This window comes from Laccaria bicolor, genomic scaffold, assembly GCF_000143565.1.
Source record: "Laccaria bicolor S238N-H82 LACBIscaffold_19 genomic scaffold, whole genome shotgun sequence".
NCBI lineage: Eukaryota > Fungi > Basidiomycota > Agaricomycetes > Agaricales > Hydnangiaceae > Laccaria > Laccaria bicolor.
Genome location: NW_001889890.1, coordinates 538,381 through 554,451, shown reverse-complemented (window position 1 = coordinate 554,451; position 16,071 = coordinate 538,381). Strand labels below are relative to the sequence as shown.

Here is a 16,071-nt window from a genome sequence, read left to right as displayed (position 1 = left end):
TTCGCCGACGTCCTTTCTAGGAAGGAGGTCAGTACGTTGGTATATAGAGCATATAATAATGACCTATAGTAATGCCTTCCTAGTGTAACTGGTAAAGTGCTCGTCTCTATAGTATTGTCCCTATGTCCATAAGGTTGAGAGTTCAATTCTGTCAAGTTGCGCTTTTTTATTATATTATATAATAACAACAACAGTGACAAACTGCTGGTCCTACTGGGCTCCCTGTCCCCGGAAATTCCTACTGGACTCCTACTGGACTCCTACTGGACTCCTACTGGACTCCTACTGGACTCCTACTGGACTCCTACTGGACTCCTTGTACTGGACTCCTACTGGACTCATTCCTTAAAAATCCAGTAGAATTCCACAATTCCTGGTGATTTGGGTTCAGTCCGGTAGGAATTTACTAGGACTCCACTAGGACTAGGATACAAAATTTGTATGGTGATCAGCCAACATAAAATGTGTCCCAGTCCTAGTCCAGTCCGGTAGGATTCCGGGAATCCAGTAGGAGTCCAGTAGGAATAGGTGGGGGAGAGTAAAGAGCTCAGTGGGGAAGGAATGATGACAGAGAAGGAGGCTTACAAGAAGTACCTGGCGCAGCCCACTGTTACTCGCCAGGTGAGTTGGACCGCCTTCCCATATGTGGCGCATCCCAGTTCCGCCGCCCGAGGTCGCTGCGCCATGTAGCCATGTAGCATTTGATGCTTTTGGGCACAGAATCCTACTGCGCCCACTGCCCCTTTCAAAACCTGACTCATTTGGTTGTAGGTCAAATCAACATGCAGCAACCACCAGGCCATCAACAATGCAAGTCAGAATCACACAGGCTGTGATGCAACTGGCATTGCAGCATTTGCCTGCCCCCGATCAGGCGCCTTCATTCCAGGCAGCGTTGTTGACTTTCAGAAGGGCGAGCGCCAGCTGAACATCGACTATGCTCTTTGTGAGGCGCTGAAGAACATGGGACTGAATGGTTTGGACGATATCATGATCATATATGACGTGATGTGTCAGTATCATGTTAATCTCTGGGACAGGATTGCTAACAATCCAAATCTTTCCATCTCTGAGAAGGCTAATTTGATCATGGGAATTGGTTTATTTCATGTCCATGGTCATCAGGATGAGTGCCTCTTCCGGTTGGCGACGTCATTTATTCCTGGAGCTGGAATGGTAGATGGGGAAATATTGGAAAGCCTTTGGGCGCAGCTCAATGATATCTCGAGGAGCACCCGCACGGCCACCCTCGCCCATCGGGCCGAGGTCTTGGACGACCATATGAATGACAGCAACTGGAATAAAATGGTCAACATTGTCTCCTCAGTCATTGCCAAGTACAGGAAGGCTGTCATTGGTCTGGTGGACAGCAAAGACTACTTTGACCAACTGAATAGTTCGGCAGGCGAACACAACCACACATGGCAGGCAGAGATTCGTGCGGCTGAGAGCGATCGGGCGCAAGGAAATTTGAAGGCGATGGATATTATGGCGCCAAGAAATCCACCCAACTGTCCAGGTAAGCTCTTACTATGCAACTTTGGTGGAATTGGCTCTAGTCCGCCAAGAGTGTGGCGCCCAAATTGAAGGCGCCGTTCCAGGAAGAGTGCCACACAAATTGAGGGCACTGTTCCAGGATCCCTGGCGCTCATGGATGCCGTGCCAGCACCCCTGGCGCTCATGCCATTTTACCTAGACTAACCAACACTACAGCCCCCCTCACCACCGCTCAAGTCCAATTAAAGCTGATGGACCAGGAGCGCCTTTCGATGGGCAGTACAGGTCAAACATCTTGGATTGCAACAGGACTCAAAATTGAGGAGACACAGTAAGACCCTGACAGAGCCAATGCATACAAGGAATGGCTTACATTAAAACAGGATTGAACTAAGGTTTCTCATTCGGCGTACTGGAAAAAAACCAACTATCCTGCAGAAAGTTGACATTGCTAAGAGGAGGGAAAGGTTAAGAGTGAGAATCGATGCTTTCAACAAGACGGGAATGACCTTTTTAGCATGGAACCCGGCATTAAATGAAAATCAGCTGTTGCTTCATGAAGAGTTTGATATGGACAATGTTCTGCAGATGGACGATGATCTGGCCGAGTCAAATTTCAGTGGCAGCGCGCCTGATATCATGGTGGTCACCGCCACAAAGGTTGCACAAGCCCAGGCAGCGGCGCTTGCTGCGGCTGAAGCTGTTGAACATGTGAAACTAGCCTTGCCGTCAGCCATGGGAGAAGAGCACCTTCAGGCTCATGGATTACAACATTTTTTGTCCAAAGAATATCAGTTGCGCCAAGGGCAAGCGAACGATGCTCTTCAAGGCGTCCGAGTGTCACTGGCGAATTTGTCTTTTGAATATGGAAGAAAGCTTCGAAAAATCAAAAAAAGTAAAGTCAAGAAAACAAGGGCATGGGCGACGGTGCACGCTGTTGGGCGAACGCTTCATCATCATCACCAGATTTACTCCTATGCCATCGATGCCATTTCAAGATTGGGCGACCCAGAGAAGAAGATAGGGCGCCAGTATAAACCGCTCTTGAAGGAGGACATGAAGGCAAATACTGCAGTAGCAGACCCGAATGTGCGAGGGCAAAGTAGGGCAAAGCCAGCCTGGTTTTGGAGTTCCAACTTGGCAGGCGATATGCAGGACAAGGAACGGATGGTAGAGTGTAAAGCATCCCTATACCCTCCTCAATAGTAGATTATTGATTACCTTTCTAGTTCATCGCATCAATTGGCTTCGGGCCAGGGCCAGGTTTCACAGATGGAGAGAAGAATTCAACCTGTTGTCACATGAGATGGAATGGGTGACGAGATACTTTTTGTATCAGGTGAACAAGTGGAGTGCATGGCAAAAAATGGCAGCAGACCAAGCAAAACCTGGGCATGTTTGCTATGCTGAACGCCAGAAGGATCTGTGGAATATGCTTGCCATCGATGCAGATAACAGGTTTCAATTGTCCAACCATTATTACAAGCCACTTGTCATGTAATTCATACACAAGCAACCAGGTGCAACGTCCTGTCCTGGGTGGGCGCAACCAAAATGCGCTGTGTGGGCGCAGTGTACTGTGTGATCGCAACGTACTGCGTGGCGCAGCATTATGCGCAATGTCTTGTGTGGGCGCCATGTACTGTGTGAGCGCAACACTGTGGCGCAACATACTCCGCAGGCGTGACAGACTGGGGCGCAACATATTGCGGGATGGCAATGTAGTAGCTGTGGGCCATCACGTGTCCAAACCACATGACCGGCTTGTTCATTTTTGTGTGCCAATCTCAACTTGAATCATGGACACTGCAATGGAATGGCACGTCTACCACTTCTTCTCCCGATGCAAGGCGGCATGGAGTGCATACTCTGATGACAAAGTGAACTGGATTGATGACAAGGAGAGGCAAGAGTGGTGGAAATTGAGGATTCAGCATGAAACTGTTCGTCCTCATGGTGTTCACTGTTCATCTATCTTGATCTATCTTAATCTATCTATAGAACCGTCTTTGCATGGAAGTTGGGAAAGCGTACTGCTTGGGTGGAGTACTTGACCTACTGCCATGGGCACCTGCTTTATTGAACGCAACAAATCCTGCAAGACGGATTGTAAAACCACTCAGTCCCGCGGTTTTGAAAGCACAATATGGGCCCAAAGACCAGGTGCCGATTCTAGCGACATATGAGGCCGACTGGTGGAATTCTGTGGGTGCCAGCGGTGAGAATGAGAAAAAGCTATTGAAGGCGCATTCGGATGAGGAGGAAAAAGCTTTTTGTAAGTGGATCGAAGCCATGGGACAGGTATTTACACACTTGATCTGTTGTCCATCGATTTTATTGATACCTTCTACTGTTTAGCCATACTGTGAACCCAACATGGAAGTCGAGGACGATGAGGCTGGCATTCCAGTTCTGCCAGTGCATGTGGCCACAGCAGCAGCAAAGGTTCATGGTGCACAGATGTGGGTCCAACACCTCTTTTTTCGTGGTCGCATGGAACAAGACCAGCTCCGAAACAACATAGAGGCCATTGAGATTTTGATGGACTGGCTACATCAACGGGAGATTCACTTGCAGCCTGTCGGTCCTGTACCCACAGGCCCTTGGCAGGATGCTGGGGCGCTCCGCACGAGCGCCGTCGCCCCTTACTTTGAACAGCAACCTGAAGACGAAGAGCAACCAGAATACCAACCTTCTCCTGTGTCCTCCACAGGCTTGAGTTGGCCAGCATCAGGACACTCCAGCACTGGTGACTCCGCAAGTGATTATGGTTGGCCTGCCTTCAGAGAGGCGCAGCCAGGTGGTAGTGAGGGAGATGAAGATGGATCTGGGCCAATGGATCTTGATGAGGGTGACTCTTGAGAGGCAATTTTTACTTGAGCGATAGGACATGTATATATCTCTTCTGGGTGCGGAGCAAGGACCGTTGACTTTCGAGGGTCCACGCGTGCGGACCTTGTGACTAAGAGGCGGCAGCACCATGTTGACGAAGAGGCGCCAGCGCCATTTTGATGAAGAGGCGCCAGCGCCATTGTGACCAACAGGTGCTAGCTCTGAAAACTTACCAGGCGGCGCAGGCGCACTAGCCACAACGGCAAAGTTACTGTGTAATGGCGCTCGCCGAATGGCAGCTAGCAATCATATATACTGGTGTTCATCCATGTGCCCGCTGGAACTCCTAACCTCTCATGAACTTTATTGCGCATGTAGTATGAAATGCACCCCCTTTCTCCCCCTTCAAACACTGCCCCATGTGAGATCACTTTGCCAGCAACCCCAACTATTGTCGATGGGTTGTACTTGATGGATATGCCTAAACCCGGGAAATCCATGATTCCAGTCGAGTCTTTCTCTCCCAAAGGCACTAGGACATCAATCCACTCATTGCGCCCTTTGGTGTCACGGTGTACTGGTGTTGACCGGTTGCTAATCACTGACAAGGCGCTGAAAGGGGGAGTCCAATGCTTCAGCGCTGTGTACAATTCTTCCTCATCATCCACAAACCCATTTTCTGTCTCGAGGCGGCGGAGTGCCTCCATTCCCTGCTCATAAAGTTGTGGATGTATGATACTCAGGATGGCGCCAATCAAAGCAGATGACTCTTGCATTTCCAGGCTCCACTGCGCCCCAACAGCGCCATGCTTCATTTGCGCGCTGACTTCAAGCTTGAACTGGGAAGACTGCAGATCGTTCAGACTTTGTTTATGGATCCAAAGAGATTTCACACCTTGTGCCCTTGCTGGAACCATGCTGGCGATAAACTCACGGTCCCGGGCTTGAGTTGTTGACATTGCTCTGCAGGCCTGTAGTGCATTTTATGATTCCTCCAGTTAGTAGTAGCCTTGTCGTCTATCCTCAAAGCTGATTCAAGAATTTTGAGGAACTTCCAGATCTGCAACTGAACAGGGTTTGAGATTGTACACCCAGCGGCCATAGTCACATACCTGGCGTGCTCCTGAAAGGATGTCAGGCAAATACCAAACCAGCCCATTGTTATGCATATCCGTTACCACAAAAGGCGAACTTTTATGGACAATAGGTGAATAGATGGGCGGGTACCTATTCAAGATTTTCTCTTCTGTTTTAGGATTTTGTCCGGTCAGGGCGGCGCCGATGGTATCGCAATACCTCGTGGCATCCCATGTTGTGCGGACTTGAAGAGATCAATCAACCAATTACTATGTGAGCAGGCGTGGCACACTTGGGTGTTTGAAAGCCTCAACCAAAACAACAACTATCCCATTGCAGTCATCCAACAGGTCCAGTGTCCAGTGCAGGGGAAAGGGTGTTTTTTGTGCTGTTCCATGGAGGGTAGCCTGGAATTTAGCTTTGAGAAAGTCAGCTATTTCTTGAGTGAGCTTGAAACTACTCAAGTCTTGCAGCATTGCAGCAAGACCGGGGAAAATGGGTGGGGAATATTGGCTGGTTGGCGAAGAAAAATGTGGTTGCCTGCAGGCACAACAACGAGGCTGCCGCCAACACAGATGTACAACAGGTAAATAGTATATCTATTTAACTTTCTCCTACGTGGTCCCCCACAGTTATACTAACGAGGCAGCACTCTGGTTAACTGCATCAAAGACAAATGGGCGCAACAATGGGATCCACGCAATTGGGCGCAACCCATGGGCGCCAGATGTACAACAGGTAAATATTTAACTTTCTCCTACATGGTCCCCCACAGTGATACTAACGAGGCAGCACTCTGGTTAACTGCATCAAAGACCAATGGGCACAACAATGGGATCCGCGCAATTGGGTGCAACCCACAACAGGTAAATAATATATCTATTTAACTTTCTCCTATGTGGTCCCCCACAGTGAAACTAACGAGGCAGCACTCTGGTTAACTGCATCAAAGACGAATGGGCGCAACAATGGGATCCGCACAATTGGGCGCAACCCATGGGCGCCAGGGGCAAAGTCGGCTGATCCGTCCTCTATGGGGTTCTGTACTCGCGGCCCACCCATCTCGCATGGCCTATTTTAGAGTCTCGGCCCAGTCATTGCCAAGGCCGAATTTTTGACAGCTCGGCCGAGTCCGCTGGCCCACTGTTGATGGGCGCCTGTCACACGCCGCTGGCCCATCAGTGATGGACCCATTTGACTGCCCTAACTGAACCTGTTTGACTGGTAAATCATAACTGTCAACGTTCATGTATCCGAATTGGACTATTGGGTGACTTCCTGTAACATAAATTCACTAGATTTAAATAAATCGACGAGATCTAGGGTCTTTTGCCAGGATGCCGAGTCTTGTAAGGGTTCGACTTTGATGGAGGCCCTGGTTGGCACCCAGTTATAAACCTTAATCTATTCAGAGGGTACAGACCCCTCGAATAGATTTCAAACACTGGAATCAACCCTGCCATCATGACACCTTTCCTTCCTGGGTACGTTTTCTTCCCACCTAGCTTAGTCAGCTCTACCTCATCCTCTCTACTCTCCTATGGCTGAGGGCAGTCTGCTCTCTCGTTGTAATTTGAAGCCATTACAGAGGTTATTAGTAGTGCCAACGTCCTCTGGTTCCAAAATTTCCTCTCCGAAGCTGTTTTTCCTTCCACAAACAATCTTCTCAGCACATAACTCACAGAACCACAGCATGTTCAGCTCAAGTTGACATTTTCTCGGCTTCATTCATTGTGTGTCCTACTTTCTGGCTGATATGATTGAGCATTAACTATAATACACCCATCCATTGGCCTGTGTGTCCTCAAAACAGCTCAGATGAGAGGGAAGTAAGTTTATTCATGTCAGGTGAACAAATCTAATCAGTTGGCGTTACGGTTTATTTGCTTGATTAAATCGCAAGCCAGGGTACCCATTTCAAACTCCGATAAGGGTCAGATTTATTCGTTTATATAGATTTATGTTACGGGAAGTCACCCATTGACACTCTCACTCAGTTTTACAGATGTTCTAGCCGGTTGAAAGCACGTCTCCCTCGAGCCCATCCCAACTCGAAGTTGGAGTCTTGACCAGCATAATATTCTTTGCGACACGAGGCAATCCGCACCTACTAAGTAGTATATTCTAGCCCCAATTTTGCCCAAAATGCCGAAGTGAGCACGAGTCCGAGTCTGTCGAGGCGCAATGCGTGTAACCGTTATGCTTAGGAGAAGGACGGCCGACCTCTCCAAAAGTCACATCTGAGATACCATCGAATCTAACCAGAGGAACCAAGGGGAATATGCCCCATGTAAGGTAGAGAGAAAAGTTTATAATATGCCGTCGGGCCAGTGAGGATTACTAGTCTTAGGAACTTGGTCGGCTCTGAGAATCAGCATACGGAGGAGGAATCTCTCTAACAACTGCTGCATCCCGATGTTGAAACACGGTCTCTCCCTCCCCAGGCCCCACATCCTCCGATGTGGCATCGGTCCTCTGCGTTGGCCTCGTTTGGCTGGGCGTAGAATTTGAGCTACTGACGCCACTGGTGCCAGATGGAATGCTTGAGGCTGTGGTTGACCCTGACGGCATCGCGTTTGAAGCGGTCGCTGGGGAATGTGCATGTCTGGATGCTGCAAGATGCTTTCCGCTGGGTGAGGGAGTTTCTGTATGATTTACCGCCTGCCTTTGGCTCTCTTCCTCTATGCGAAATTGTCTAGGTTGAAGAGGATCTTCTTTTTCCGCCTGCCGCGTCCTTCGCTTGCGCAGGTAGAGAAGTGCCAATACACTGCCACCGAGGACAAAAATAACCACTAGGGGAACCGTGACACCGACAATGAGGGGAGTTTTGTTCTTTCGTGTTGCGTTCACCGTCGCTAATCCAGTTTGTTGTGGGGTGCCAGACTCAGTTTTTGAATGCGAAAGGCTTGTCGATGACTGTAGGATTGTCGAGGTTGAGTGATCACTTGAACTGCTTAGGCCGTTGCAGTCGGTGTTTGAGGAACCTGTCAGGCAATATGATCAACCGGTGTTCGGCATTGTATGGTGCCCAATCACCTTGGGTCGTTAGCATCGGGGTTCCAGACGCCCACCGCCCAGTACTATCCAAATACGGTGAAGAGGTGAACGCAGCTGATGTTCAAGGAAACGTACGAATCGCTTGCCGCGGCTACATGAAAAGATAATGAGCAGGCGAGACCGTCCAAGGTTTCAAGTGAACCAAACCTAGAAGTTGTGCGCCTGGCGGAGCCCTATTTATATATGTAAAATGATTGTCGCCGGAGGGAAGCGTAATATTCGTTACAACTCTCGCGTCAAGTGATGCTAGTGTGATGTTATAGGGTGCAACGCCTCCACTTAGTGTTAGCCCCCACGGCTGGCATGTCGCCAGATTTCCCGTTATGTTGGAGGTGATTGTGAACTCTGGCGTTGCGGAAGGAGTTACGACGCAACTCGTCGTCTGACCCGCTTTGACAGTATTGAATAAAAGTGAAATAGACGCATGAACAATTGTGCGCACCAGTAACCTCGTAAATGTCTGCGGGAATACCACCCTCACTACCTACTGCATCTACCACGCTTAGCATCAATCGAGTCCCTGCGGTAGTTCAACATGGCTTCGTTGAAGATACAGAAGGACGCTTACCAACAGGTTGAGTGACCGTCCAGCTGAGGGAGCTGGCATCCGTTCCTATCAGAGTTGTGGTGGGTGTCCCTCCGATCGCAAAAGCCGTCATATAATACGGAGGGACTCCGGAGCTATTGCTAAGCGTAGTGTTGAACGGCTTTACAGTGATCGGTTGTGACACACATGTTGCCAATGACGTGGAAGTAACCTACAGGTCGTAGAGGGACAATGCTAAGCAAATCGTCCTTCATGGCTTATGAATTGTTGGAACGCACACTTTTGTTGAATTGCCATTGAAATTGTGCTCGCGCAGGTGTGATAATAGCGCTCAATAGACAAAGACCCGACGGCAGAAGGATAGAAGACAGCATCTCTACAATTATTTGCGTTTTGACGTCCGAGGCGCAGCCGCGCAGGAAAAGAAGGGAAAACCACGTCCTTGATTTATCGTCTTTAAACGATTTCAAAAAGGTACCGAAGTCCCTGGCGATGCACCTTCTTTTGTTTCATCAATCATTTATTATGAAACACATCCTGATTGGCATCTACATCTCACATAGGCAGAATGGGTCCGTCAGGTTTGAGGTGGAAACAAAGTTACTCGGAGGAGTGCGGAGCTTGGTGGAGGGACGCTCATTGGCAGTAGGGTGTGCACCTACGCTAGTGATCGGGTGACGGAGACGGAGAGGGAAGAAATATGATATGCATTACGATTAAACTGAGGAGCCACTAGCAGTTGTAAGGAGGAAACACGACCCAGCCCGCGCAAATGTCCAATCGTAGTCGTGTTGGAACCTAGTCGAGAGAACATCGTGAGAGCAATGAAATAGGATCTGATTGAACGGAACAGACCTGATGTTACAGCATGGCTCCCGCAAGTGCAGCTCAGCGTCCACCCATCCGTGTCCCGTACTACACCCAGAAATTGCCAGGTTCCTTTACTATTCAAAACCAAAGCGCTACCCCCCGAAACCAATCAAGAGCCTGGAAAACGCACTCAGTCTAGATTCCAGGAGGAGAGGGTTTTGTTTCGAAAAGGGGAAGCGGGGCGCAAAATGCGATTTTCTGCGCTTTTCGGAGAGGCGTTGGATGGCGTCGGCTCTGGCGATAGTCTGGTGGGGACAGGTGGGAGTTGGTCAAATCACGTGTCCATCATCACCAAACACACGAATTCGACGACGCCGACGCGTTGACGCGTTGACGCCTGATCGAAAGTGAGCACGCACGCGGAGCGAACGAGGCTTATCCGGCTTTCAGCTGACTCTTCGGCTTTTCAACAAGCTTCACGCCAATCGAGGACGCCACTCGCCTCTCCGTCTTCCTCGATCTCAACCCGGTTTATACGGACACTGTCGTTACAACCAGAGAACTGCCGTCAAGGATTCGAAGCGTCTGTCGAGGCGCAATGCGTGTAACCGTTATGGTTGCGAGAAGGATGGCCAACCTCTGGAGTCTGGTGCAATTGCTATTCCGAAAGTGACATCTGAGATACCATTGAAATTTGAATCTACATCGCCAGAGGAACCAGGGGGAAAATGCCCAACGGAAGGTAGAGAGAAAGGTTTATATGCCGTCGGGCCAATGAAAATTACTAGCTTTATGAACCTGGTTGGCTAGCGCTCTGGGAATCAGCATACGGAGGAGGAATCTCTCTGACAACGGCTGCATCCCGATGTTGAAACGTGGTCTCTCCCTCCCCAGGCCCCACATCCTCCGCTGTGGCATCCGGCCTCTGCATTGGCTTCGATTGGCTGGGTCTAGGATTTGAGCTACTGACGCCACTGGTGGATGGATTGCTTGAGGCAGTCATTGGCTCTGACGGCATCACATTTGAAGCGGTTGTTGGGGGATGCGCATGTCTGGACGTAACCATGGCTGCAAGGCGCTTTCCGGTGGGTGGGGAAATTTCTGCATCTGGTATATGATTTATCGCCTGCCTTTGGCTCTCTTCCTCTATGTGAAATTGTCTAGGTTTAAGAGGATCTTCTTTTTCCGCCTGCCGCGTCCTTCGCTTGCGCAGGTAGAGAACTAATAGAATGCCACCGACGATAAAAACAATTACTATGGCAACCGTGACACCGACAATCACTGGAGTTTTGTTCTTCTGTGTTGCGTTCGCCGTGGCTAATCCAGTTTTTTGTGGGGCGCCAGTTGATGTTGACTGTGAGGTTGTCGACGTTGAGTTATCACTTGAGCTGCTGAGGCCGTTGCAGTCGGTGTTTGAGGAACCTGTTATGCAAGATGATAAACCGGTGTGTCGTCTTCGCCTGGTGACCAATCACCTTGAGTAGTTAACATCGGGGTTCCAGTCGCCCACTGCCCATTACTATCCAAAATACGGTGAGCAAGCGGACGTATCTGATGTACAAGGCAACGTACGAATCGCTTGCCGCGGCTACATGACAAGGATAATGAGCAGGCGATACCATCTAAGGTTTTGAGTGAACCAAACCTATAAGTTGGGCGCCTGGCGCAGCCCTATTTACATATGTAAAATGATTGTCACCGGAGGGAAGCGTAACATTCGTTACAACTCTTGCGCCTGTTGATGCTAGTGTGATTTTATAGGGCGCAACGCCCCCAGTTATTGTTAGCCCCCAATGTTGGCAGGTCGCCAGACTTCCCGTTATGTTGGAGGTGATTGTGAAGTTTGGCGCTGTGGAAGGAGTTATAACGCAATTTGTCGTCTGACCCGCTTTAAAAGTATTAAATAGAAGTGAAAGAGACGCATGAACAAATTTGCGCACCAGTAACCTCGTAAATGTCTGCAGGAATGCCACCCGCGCTACTTTGTGCATCTACCAGGCTTAGCATCAATCGAGTCCCTGCGGTGGTTCAGCGTGGCTTCGTTGGAGATTGAGAAAAGATGCTTACCGACAGGTTGAGTGACCGTCCAGCTGAGAGAGTTGGCATCCGTTCCAATCAAAGTTGTGGTGGGTTTCCCTCCGACAGCGAAAGCCATCATAGAATACGGAGGGACTCCGGAGCTATTGCTGAGCGCAGTGTTGAATGGCTTCACAGTGATCGGTAGCGACACACATGTTGCCAATGACGTGGAAGCAACCTATGCGTCGCAGAAGGGCAATGCTAAGCAAATTGTCGTGAGTCATGGCTGATGAACCGTTGGAACGCACGCTCGTATTGAATTGCCATTGAAATTGTGCCTGCGCAGGTGTGAAGATAGTGCTCAAGACACAAAGAGCCGACGGCAGAAGGACAGAAGACAGCATCTCCACAGTTCTTTGCGTTTTGACGTCCAAGGCAGCTGCGCAGGAAAAGGAAGGGAAAACTATAATCCTTGATGTATCGTTTCTTAAACGATTTCGAAAAGGTACCGAAGTGCTTGGCGATGTACCTTGTTTAGCATTTATTTTGTAGCACATCGTGATTCGCATCTACATATAACATAGATAGAACGGGTCCGTCAGGCGTGAGGTAGAAACAAACTTACTCGTCAAGATGGACTGACTGCGCGAGTAATTCAAGAAGCTACGTCTTCACACTCAACGAGGGAGGACTTCAGGGGAAAAGCTCAGAACGGGGTAATCCGGCCAAGAGCAAGGGAGAATCACAACCTCTTCTGGGCTTCGGGCGAAGATCTAGAATGCAAACAGATCATGAGAAGAATGGAGTCCTTCATCTGGGCAATTTTTCCATTGCGAAAGACCGATCCTTCAACCTCAGTTGAAGAAGACAAAAAAAAAAAAAACAAATACTCACTCTATCCGCTATTCGAGCTTGGGTTGACTTCCCTTGTACAATGATGCTGATGAGACTAAAACAGTGTGATCCACGTCCCGTTGCTGTTCAGTATTCCACCGACAATCAATTCTAGGCCTGCAGGTTGAAAGGAATGACCATCGAATGCTCACAAGGGTATTCAACGCTTCAATGTAATCGTCAAAAATCGAAAACCCTGAGCTAAGGTAGCCCAGTTGACTGGATTGAAAACGTACAAAACTTTTGGCGGAGCTTTTCCTTCCGCAAGCTCGCAGACCCATACCACTTCCTCGACGGTGACATTACGAAGGCGCAACTTGGGCGCACACATATGATGCTTCTTGAAGGTATGAGGGCAATGTGCTACCAGAACCCCGGCGAGCATGGCTGCGTTAAAAGGGGCACCGAAACCATCCTAAAAAGACGAAGGAAAGAACGTAGGGGTCGACGAAGCCGTTCAAAAGCAAAGCGGAAGATGTGGGTAGACGCTACGTCACGGTCACGAGGTCTTGCCACCAATCTTTATATAATACAATGGGCACGCACCTTGTAGAGTCGCAGCGCGGTTGGAAATCTCAAGCAACAAGAATGAAAGGGACTTCTTCTATCGTACTCAGTACGACGAACACACCGAAAATCTAGACTACCACTACTAGAGGGGTAAACCTAGATTGAAAGCGACAAAATGTGTGGTGGATATATGGCCAAAAATATATGCAACACTGCGTATGCGACGGTGCCGACAAGGTATAAGTATACTGGAATAGTATATTGGGCAAAAAGGGAAAGGGGTGCGGAGATCGACCAGCAGATGCTTGTAACCCCGAAGAAAGCAAGATGATTGAAAAAGTGGTGTTGATGTATGATGATCATGCTATGGTATTTCAATGCGAATGTTGTGGTGTCGGTTGGCTCTGGTCAGTCAGTCAATGCGTGACGGTGAGCGTGATATGGACTCTAGAGCTCGTCGCAGTAGGGAAGGTCGTCGTCGTCGGCCGCAGGGGCGGTACCGCTGGCCGGTGCATGAGTTGGGGAGGGGGAGGGGGAGGGGGAGGCAGCCAACACAGCCGGAGCTGTGGGCTTGGATGTTGCGGGCTTGGTACCAGGCAAGATCGTAACGGGAACGGCAGGAGCAGGGGGGGCATGAACGCCGTTGGCGACGCAAAGAACCTGTGAGACGCAAAAACGTAAGCGTTAGATCCGTGGCGTCCATGTCGGAGGAAGTATAGTAGCGAGGGTAAATGAAGGCCTCATAGGCACTACACGCAAGTTTGGCCATGGTGGAACATCCTCGGGAAGAGGGGAAGGCATGCCGAAAGGAAGTAAGACTGACCTCGCCAATGTAAATGTTTTCGCAGGCCTGATGTATCTGCGGATTGTTGGTAAACAACAAGGTGCTGTTCAAACCATGGTTGGTAATGATCCTCTCGCAAGTATCGTCCGCCTGAACTTGATAAGTCTGTGAGCAGTCTTCACCAGTATTTCCCAGGCATAGGGTTTGGCCCGGCAACAGATTACCGCATCCAGGGTCGATGCTCGGGTTGACAACAGCGAGTTGGTACCTGAGCAACGGAAATCGAGTGAGCGTCATGGAAGATTTCCGAAAAGAGTGAACGTCGGGCTTACGTCGAGACGTTGTTGGCCGCGGAAATCTTGTCACAGTAGTCTCCTTCTTGGACGGTGTAAGTCCTGGCGCAACCCGCGACAGCAGCTGAATGCACAAATAATGATCAGTCTTAAAAACGACAAATTGTGGAGGAAACCGCGAACATTGGGCAGCGAGGACGGCAACGAAAGCTCCAGCAAAAACTTGAGCGAACATGGTGGCAATGGTGTGGGTTGAGATTCGGAGTAAAGAGTGACTTTTAGTAAACGAAAGAATTGTCGTCGAGAAGGACGGCGGTAGGGGTGAGGAGAAGAAGGGGGAACGAGACTGCGACTTGTACTGACGAGAAAGGGAAAAACAGATGATGGTGAAAGTCGATGTCCGGCTGATTGATATATCAACAAGCAATTCCCACCCTCCTTGGCAATACGACCTAGAAATTCCGATTTGACGACCGTCCCCTTGGCGATGACATCGATAAACGAGGATAAACGGTATGGACAAGACACGAACGTATAAAAGTGAAGACCTTGAGAGGACAAAACCTAGCTAAATCTTAATATAAACCCGAAATGAGTCGTTGTAGGATATTGATGGGAGGAGGGTACGTAGACTCTCTTGATATGCTGCGGAACCTTGGCATAGAAATTCTATATTTCCGAATTGCGACAACGCTCTCCAAGACTTCCAAATTTGCCCGACTTTCTCCCGATGACTGTTTTTACCTCTTTAGCTCTCAACTTGCAAAGACTGGTCTGCCGGGCTGAACGTCCAATACAATAATCCTAGCAGGAACTCGTGGCATTTCAAAGATGTACAGCCAGCTCCACGGCCATGATGTATAGACACAGGAGTAATAGGGTTTGTAGCATGTCGACGCTTCCGGAGGTATTGACCTTGGGCTGGCAGTGTCCAGCGATACTAAGATTTTGGGCCCTTGAATGGTTACATGGATCTGCATCGGCTTTTTAAAAGCCAACGAGGGACTACCTTGAGCGAACCGTGTCTTTTGAATAGAACTGCGTAAAATGGCAGATTTAATGGCGGAGCAGGAGCGAACCGTAAGCTTCTCCGCTGATGGGGCGTGGTCCGTCGCCACTGTCTTACGCTGAAGCAACTGATACCTGCATGATTTCAAAAGCCCTTCAACAATACGTGACAACCCCACTGACTGATCAATCGGAAAAGATATAACTCATGAAATTTTCAGACCGCAAATGGAAACCAAAAACCGCAGAGATGGGCCTGGCGTTCAGAACAACGAGGAGCTTTTTCAGCTTGAGTCATCAGCAAAAGTTCACGTTCCATGTCAGGCCTAGTATATATTGTATGGCTGTACTAACCTAGTGTCTCCCTTGTGTGGCTTTGGATGGGGCTTACCAGGCTAGGAGTCCCTCGCATGGGACGTGAAAGGCTAGTGTAGCCTAGTATGGAGAGTGAAAGGCTGGTACCACCTAGTATGGTATTTACGAGGGTATTATAATCCATTCAAGTAGGTTGGTAGTTTATCACCGGCCTAGTATGCCTGTACCAGGATAGGATTAGCCTATTTTCCCAATATTTTGCCGACCAATTTTTTTTTTCGTTGTCAAATCATATGTTCCTAAAATTGTTTCGCTGAGTTTTTGTTCTGGCTAGTCTAGGATATGATATTTATTGGATAGAATTAGTTTCACAGGTTGGTTGGTTGTATGAGGACGTGTTCGTGCAGATCAGAGATGTTGAGCAAGAA

The 16,071-nt window shown here is 49.1% G+C and overlaps 5 protein-coding genes across 5 annotated transcripts; 1 reads left to right on the top strand and 4 right to left on the bottom strand.

The window, feature by feature from the left end:
- Positions 1-4,227: 4,227 nt before the first annotated feature.
- Positions 4,228-5,488, bottom strand: LACBIDRAFT_329024 (uncharacterized protein; the record flags this gene model as incomplete). Its single annotated transcript, XM_001883033.1, has 3 exons — positions 4,228-4,550; positions 4,646-5,177; positions 5,264-5,488. 3 exons carry the CDS (start codon positions 5,486-5,488, stop codon positions 4,228-4,230), a joined length of 1,080 nt encoding a protein of 359 aa, XP_001883068.1.
- A 2,042-nt stretch (positions 5,489-7,530) lies between these two features.
- On the bottom strand, positions 7,531-9,824 carry LACBIDRAFT_329023 (uncharacterized protein; the record flags this gene model as incomplete). The annotated part of the gene is made up of 8 exons (XM_001883032.1): positions 7,531-7,663; positions 7,787-8,390; positions 8,478-8,486; positions 8,906-8,956; positions 9,032-9,144; positions 9,197-9,221; positions 9,291-9,508; positions 9,673-9,824. 8 exons carry the CDS (start codon positions 9,822-9,824, stop codon positions 7,531-7,533), a joined length of 1,305 nt encoding a protein of 434 aa, XP_001883067.1.
- Positions 9,825-11,245: 1,421 nt separating this feature from the next.
- LACBIDRAFT_300446 (uncharacterized protein) lies at positions 11,246-12,396 on the bottom strand (the record flags this gene model as incomplete). Its single annotated transcript, XM_001883031.1, has 6 exons — positions 11,246-11,339; positions 11,393-11,408; positions 11,466-11,708; positions 11,761-11,838; positions 11,888-12,077; positions 12,148-12,396. The coding sequence occupies 6 exons, from the start codon at positions 12,394-12,396 to the stop codon at positions 11,246-11,248; spliced, it is 870 nt and encodes a 289-aa protein (XP_001883066.1).
- A 1,022-nt stretch (positions 12,397-13,418) lies between these two features.
- On the top strand, positions 13,419-13,768 carry LACBIDRAFT_300445 (uncharacterized protein; the record flags this gene model as incomplete). The annotated part of the gene is made up of 1 exon (XM_001883151.1): positions 13,419-13,768. One exon carries the CDS (start codon positions 13,419-13,421, stop codon positions 13,572-13,574), a length of 156 nt encoding a protein of 51 aa, XP_001883186.1. The 3' UTR covers positions 13,575-13,768.
- A 295-nt stretch (positions 13,769-14,063) lies between these two features.
- On the bottom strand, positions 14,064-14,442 carry LACBIDRAFT_163800 (uncharacterized protein; the record flags this gene model as incomplete). The annotated part of the gene is made up of 2 exons (XM_001883030.1): positions 14,064-14,295; positions 14,360-14,442. Coding segments are annotated over 2 exons (315 nt in total), but the record flags the coding sequence as incomplete, so codon positions are not given.
- Between the last annotated feature and the right edge of the window lie 1,629 nt (positions 14,443-16,071).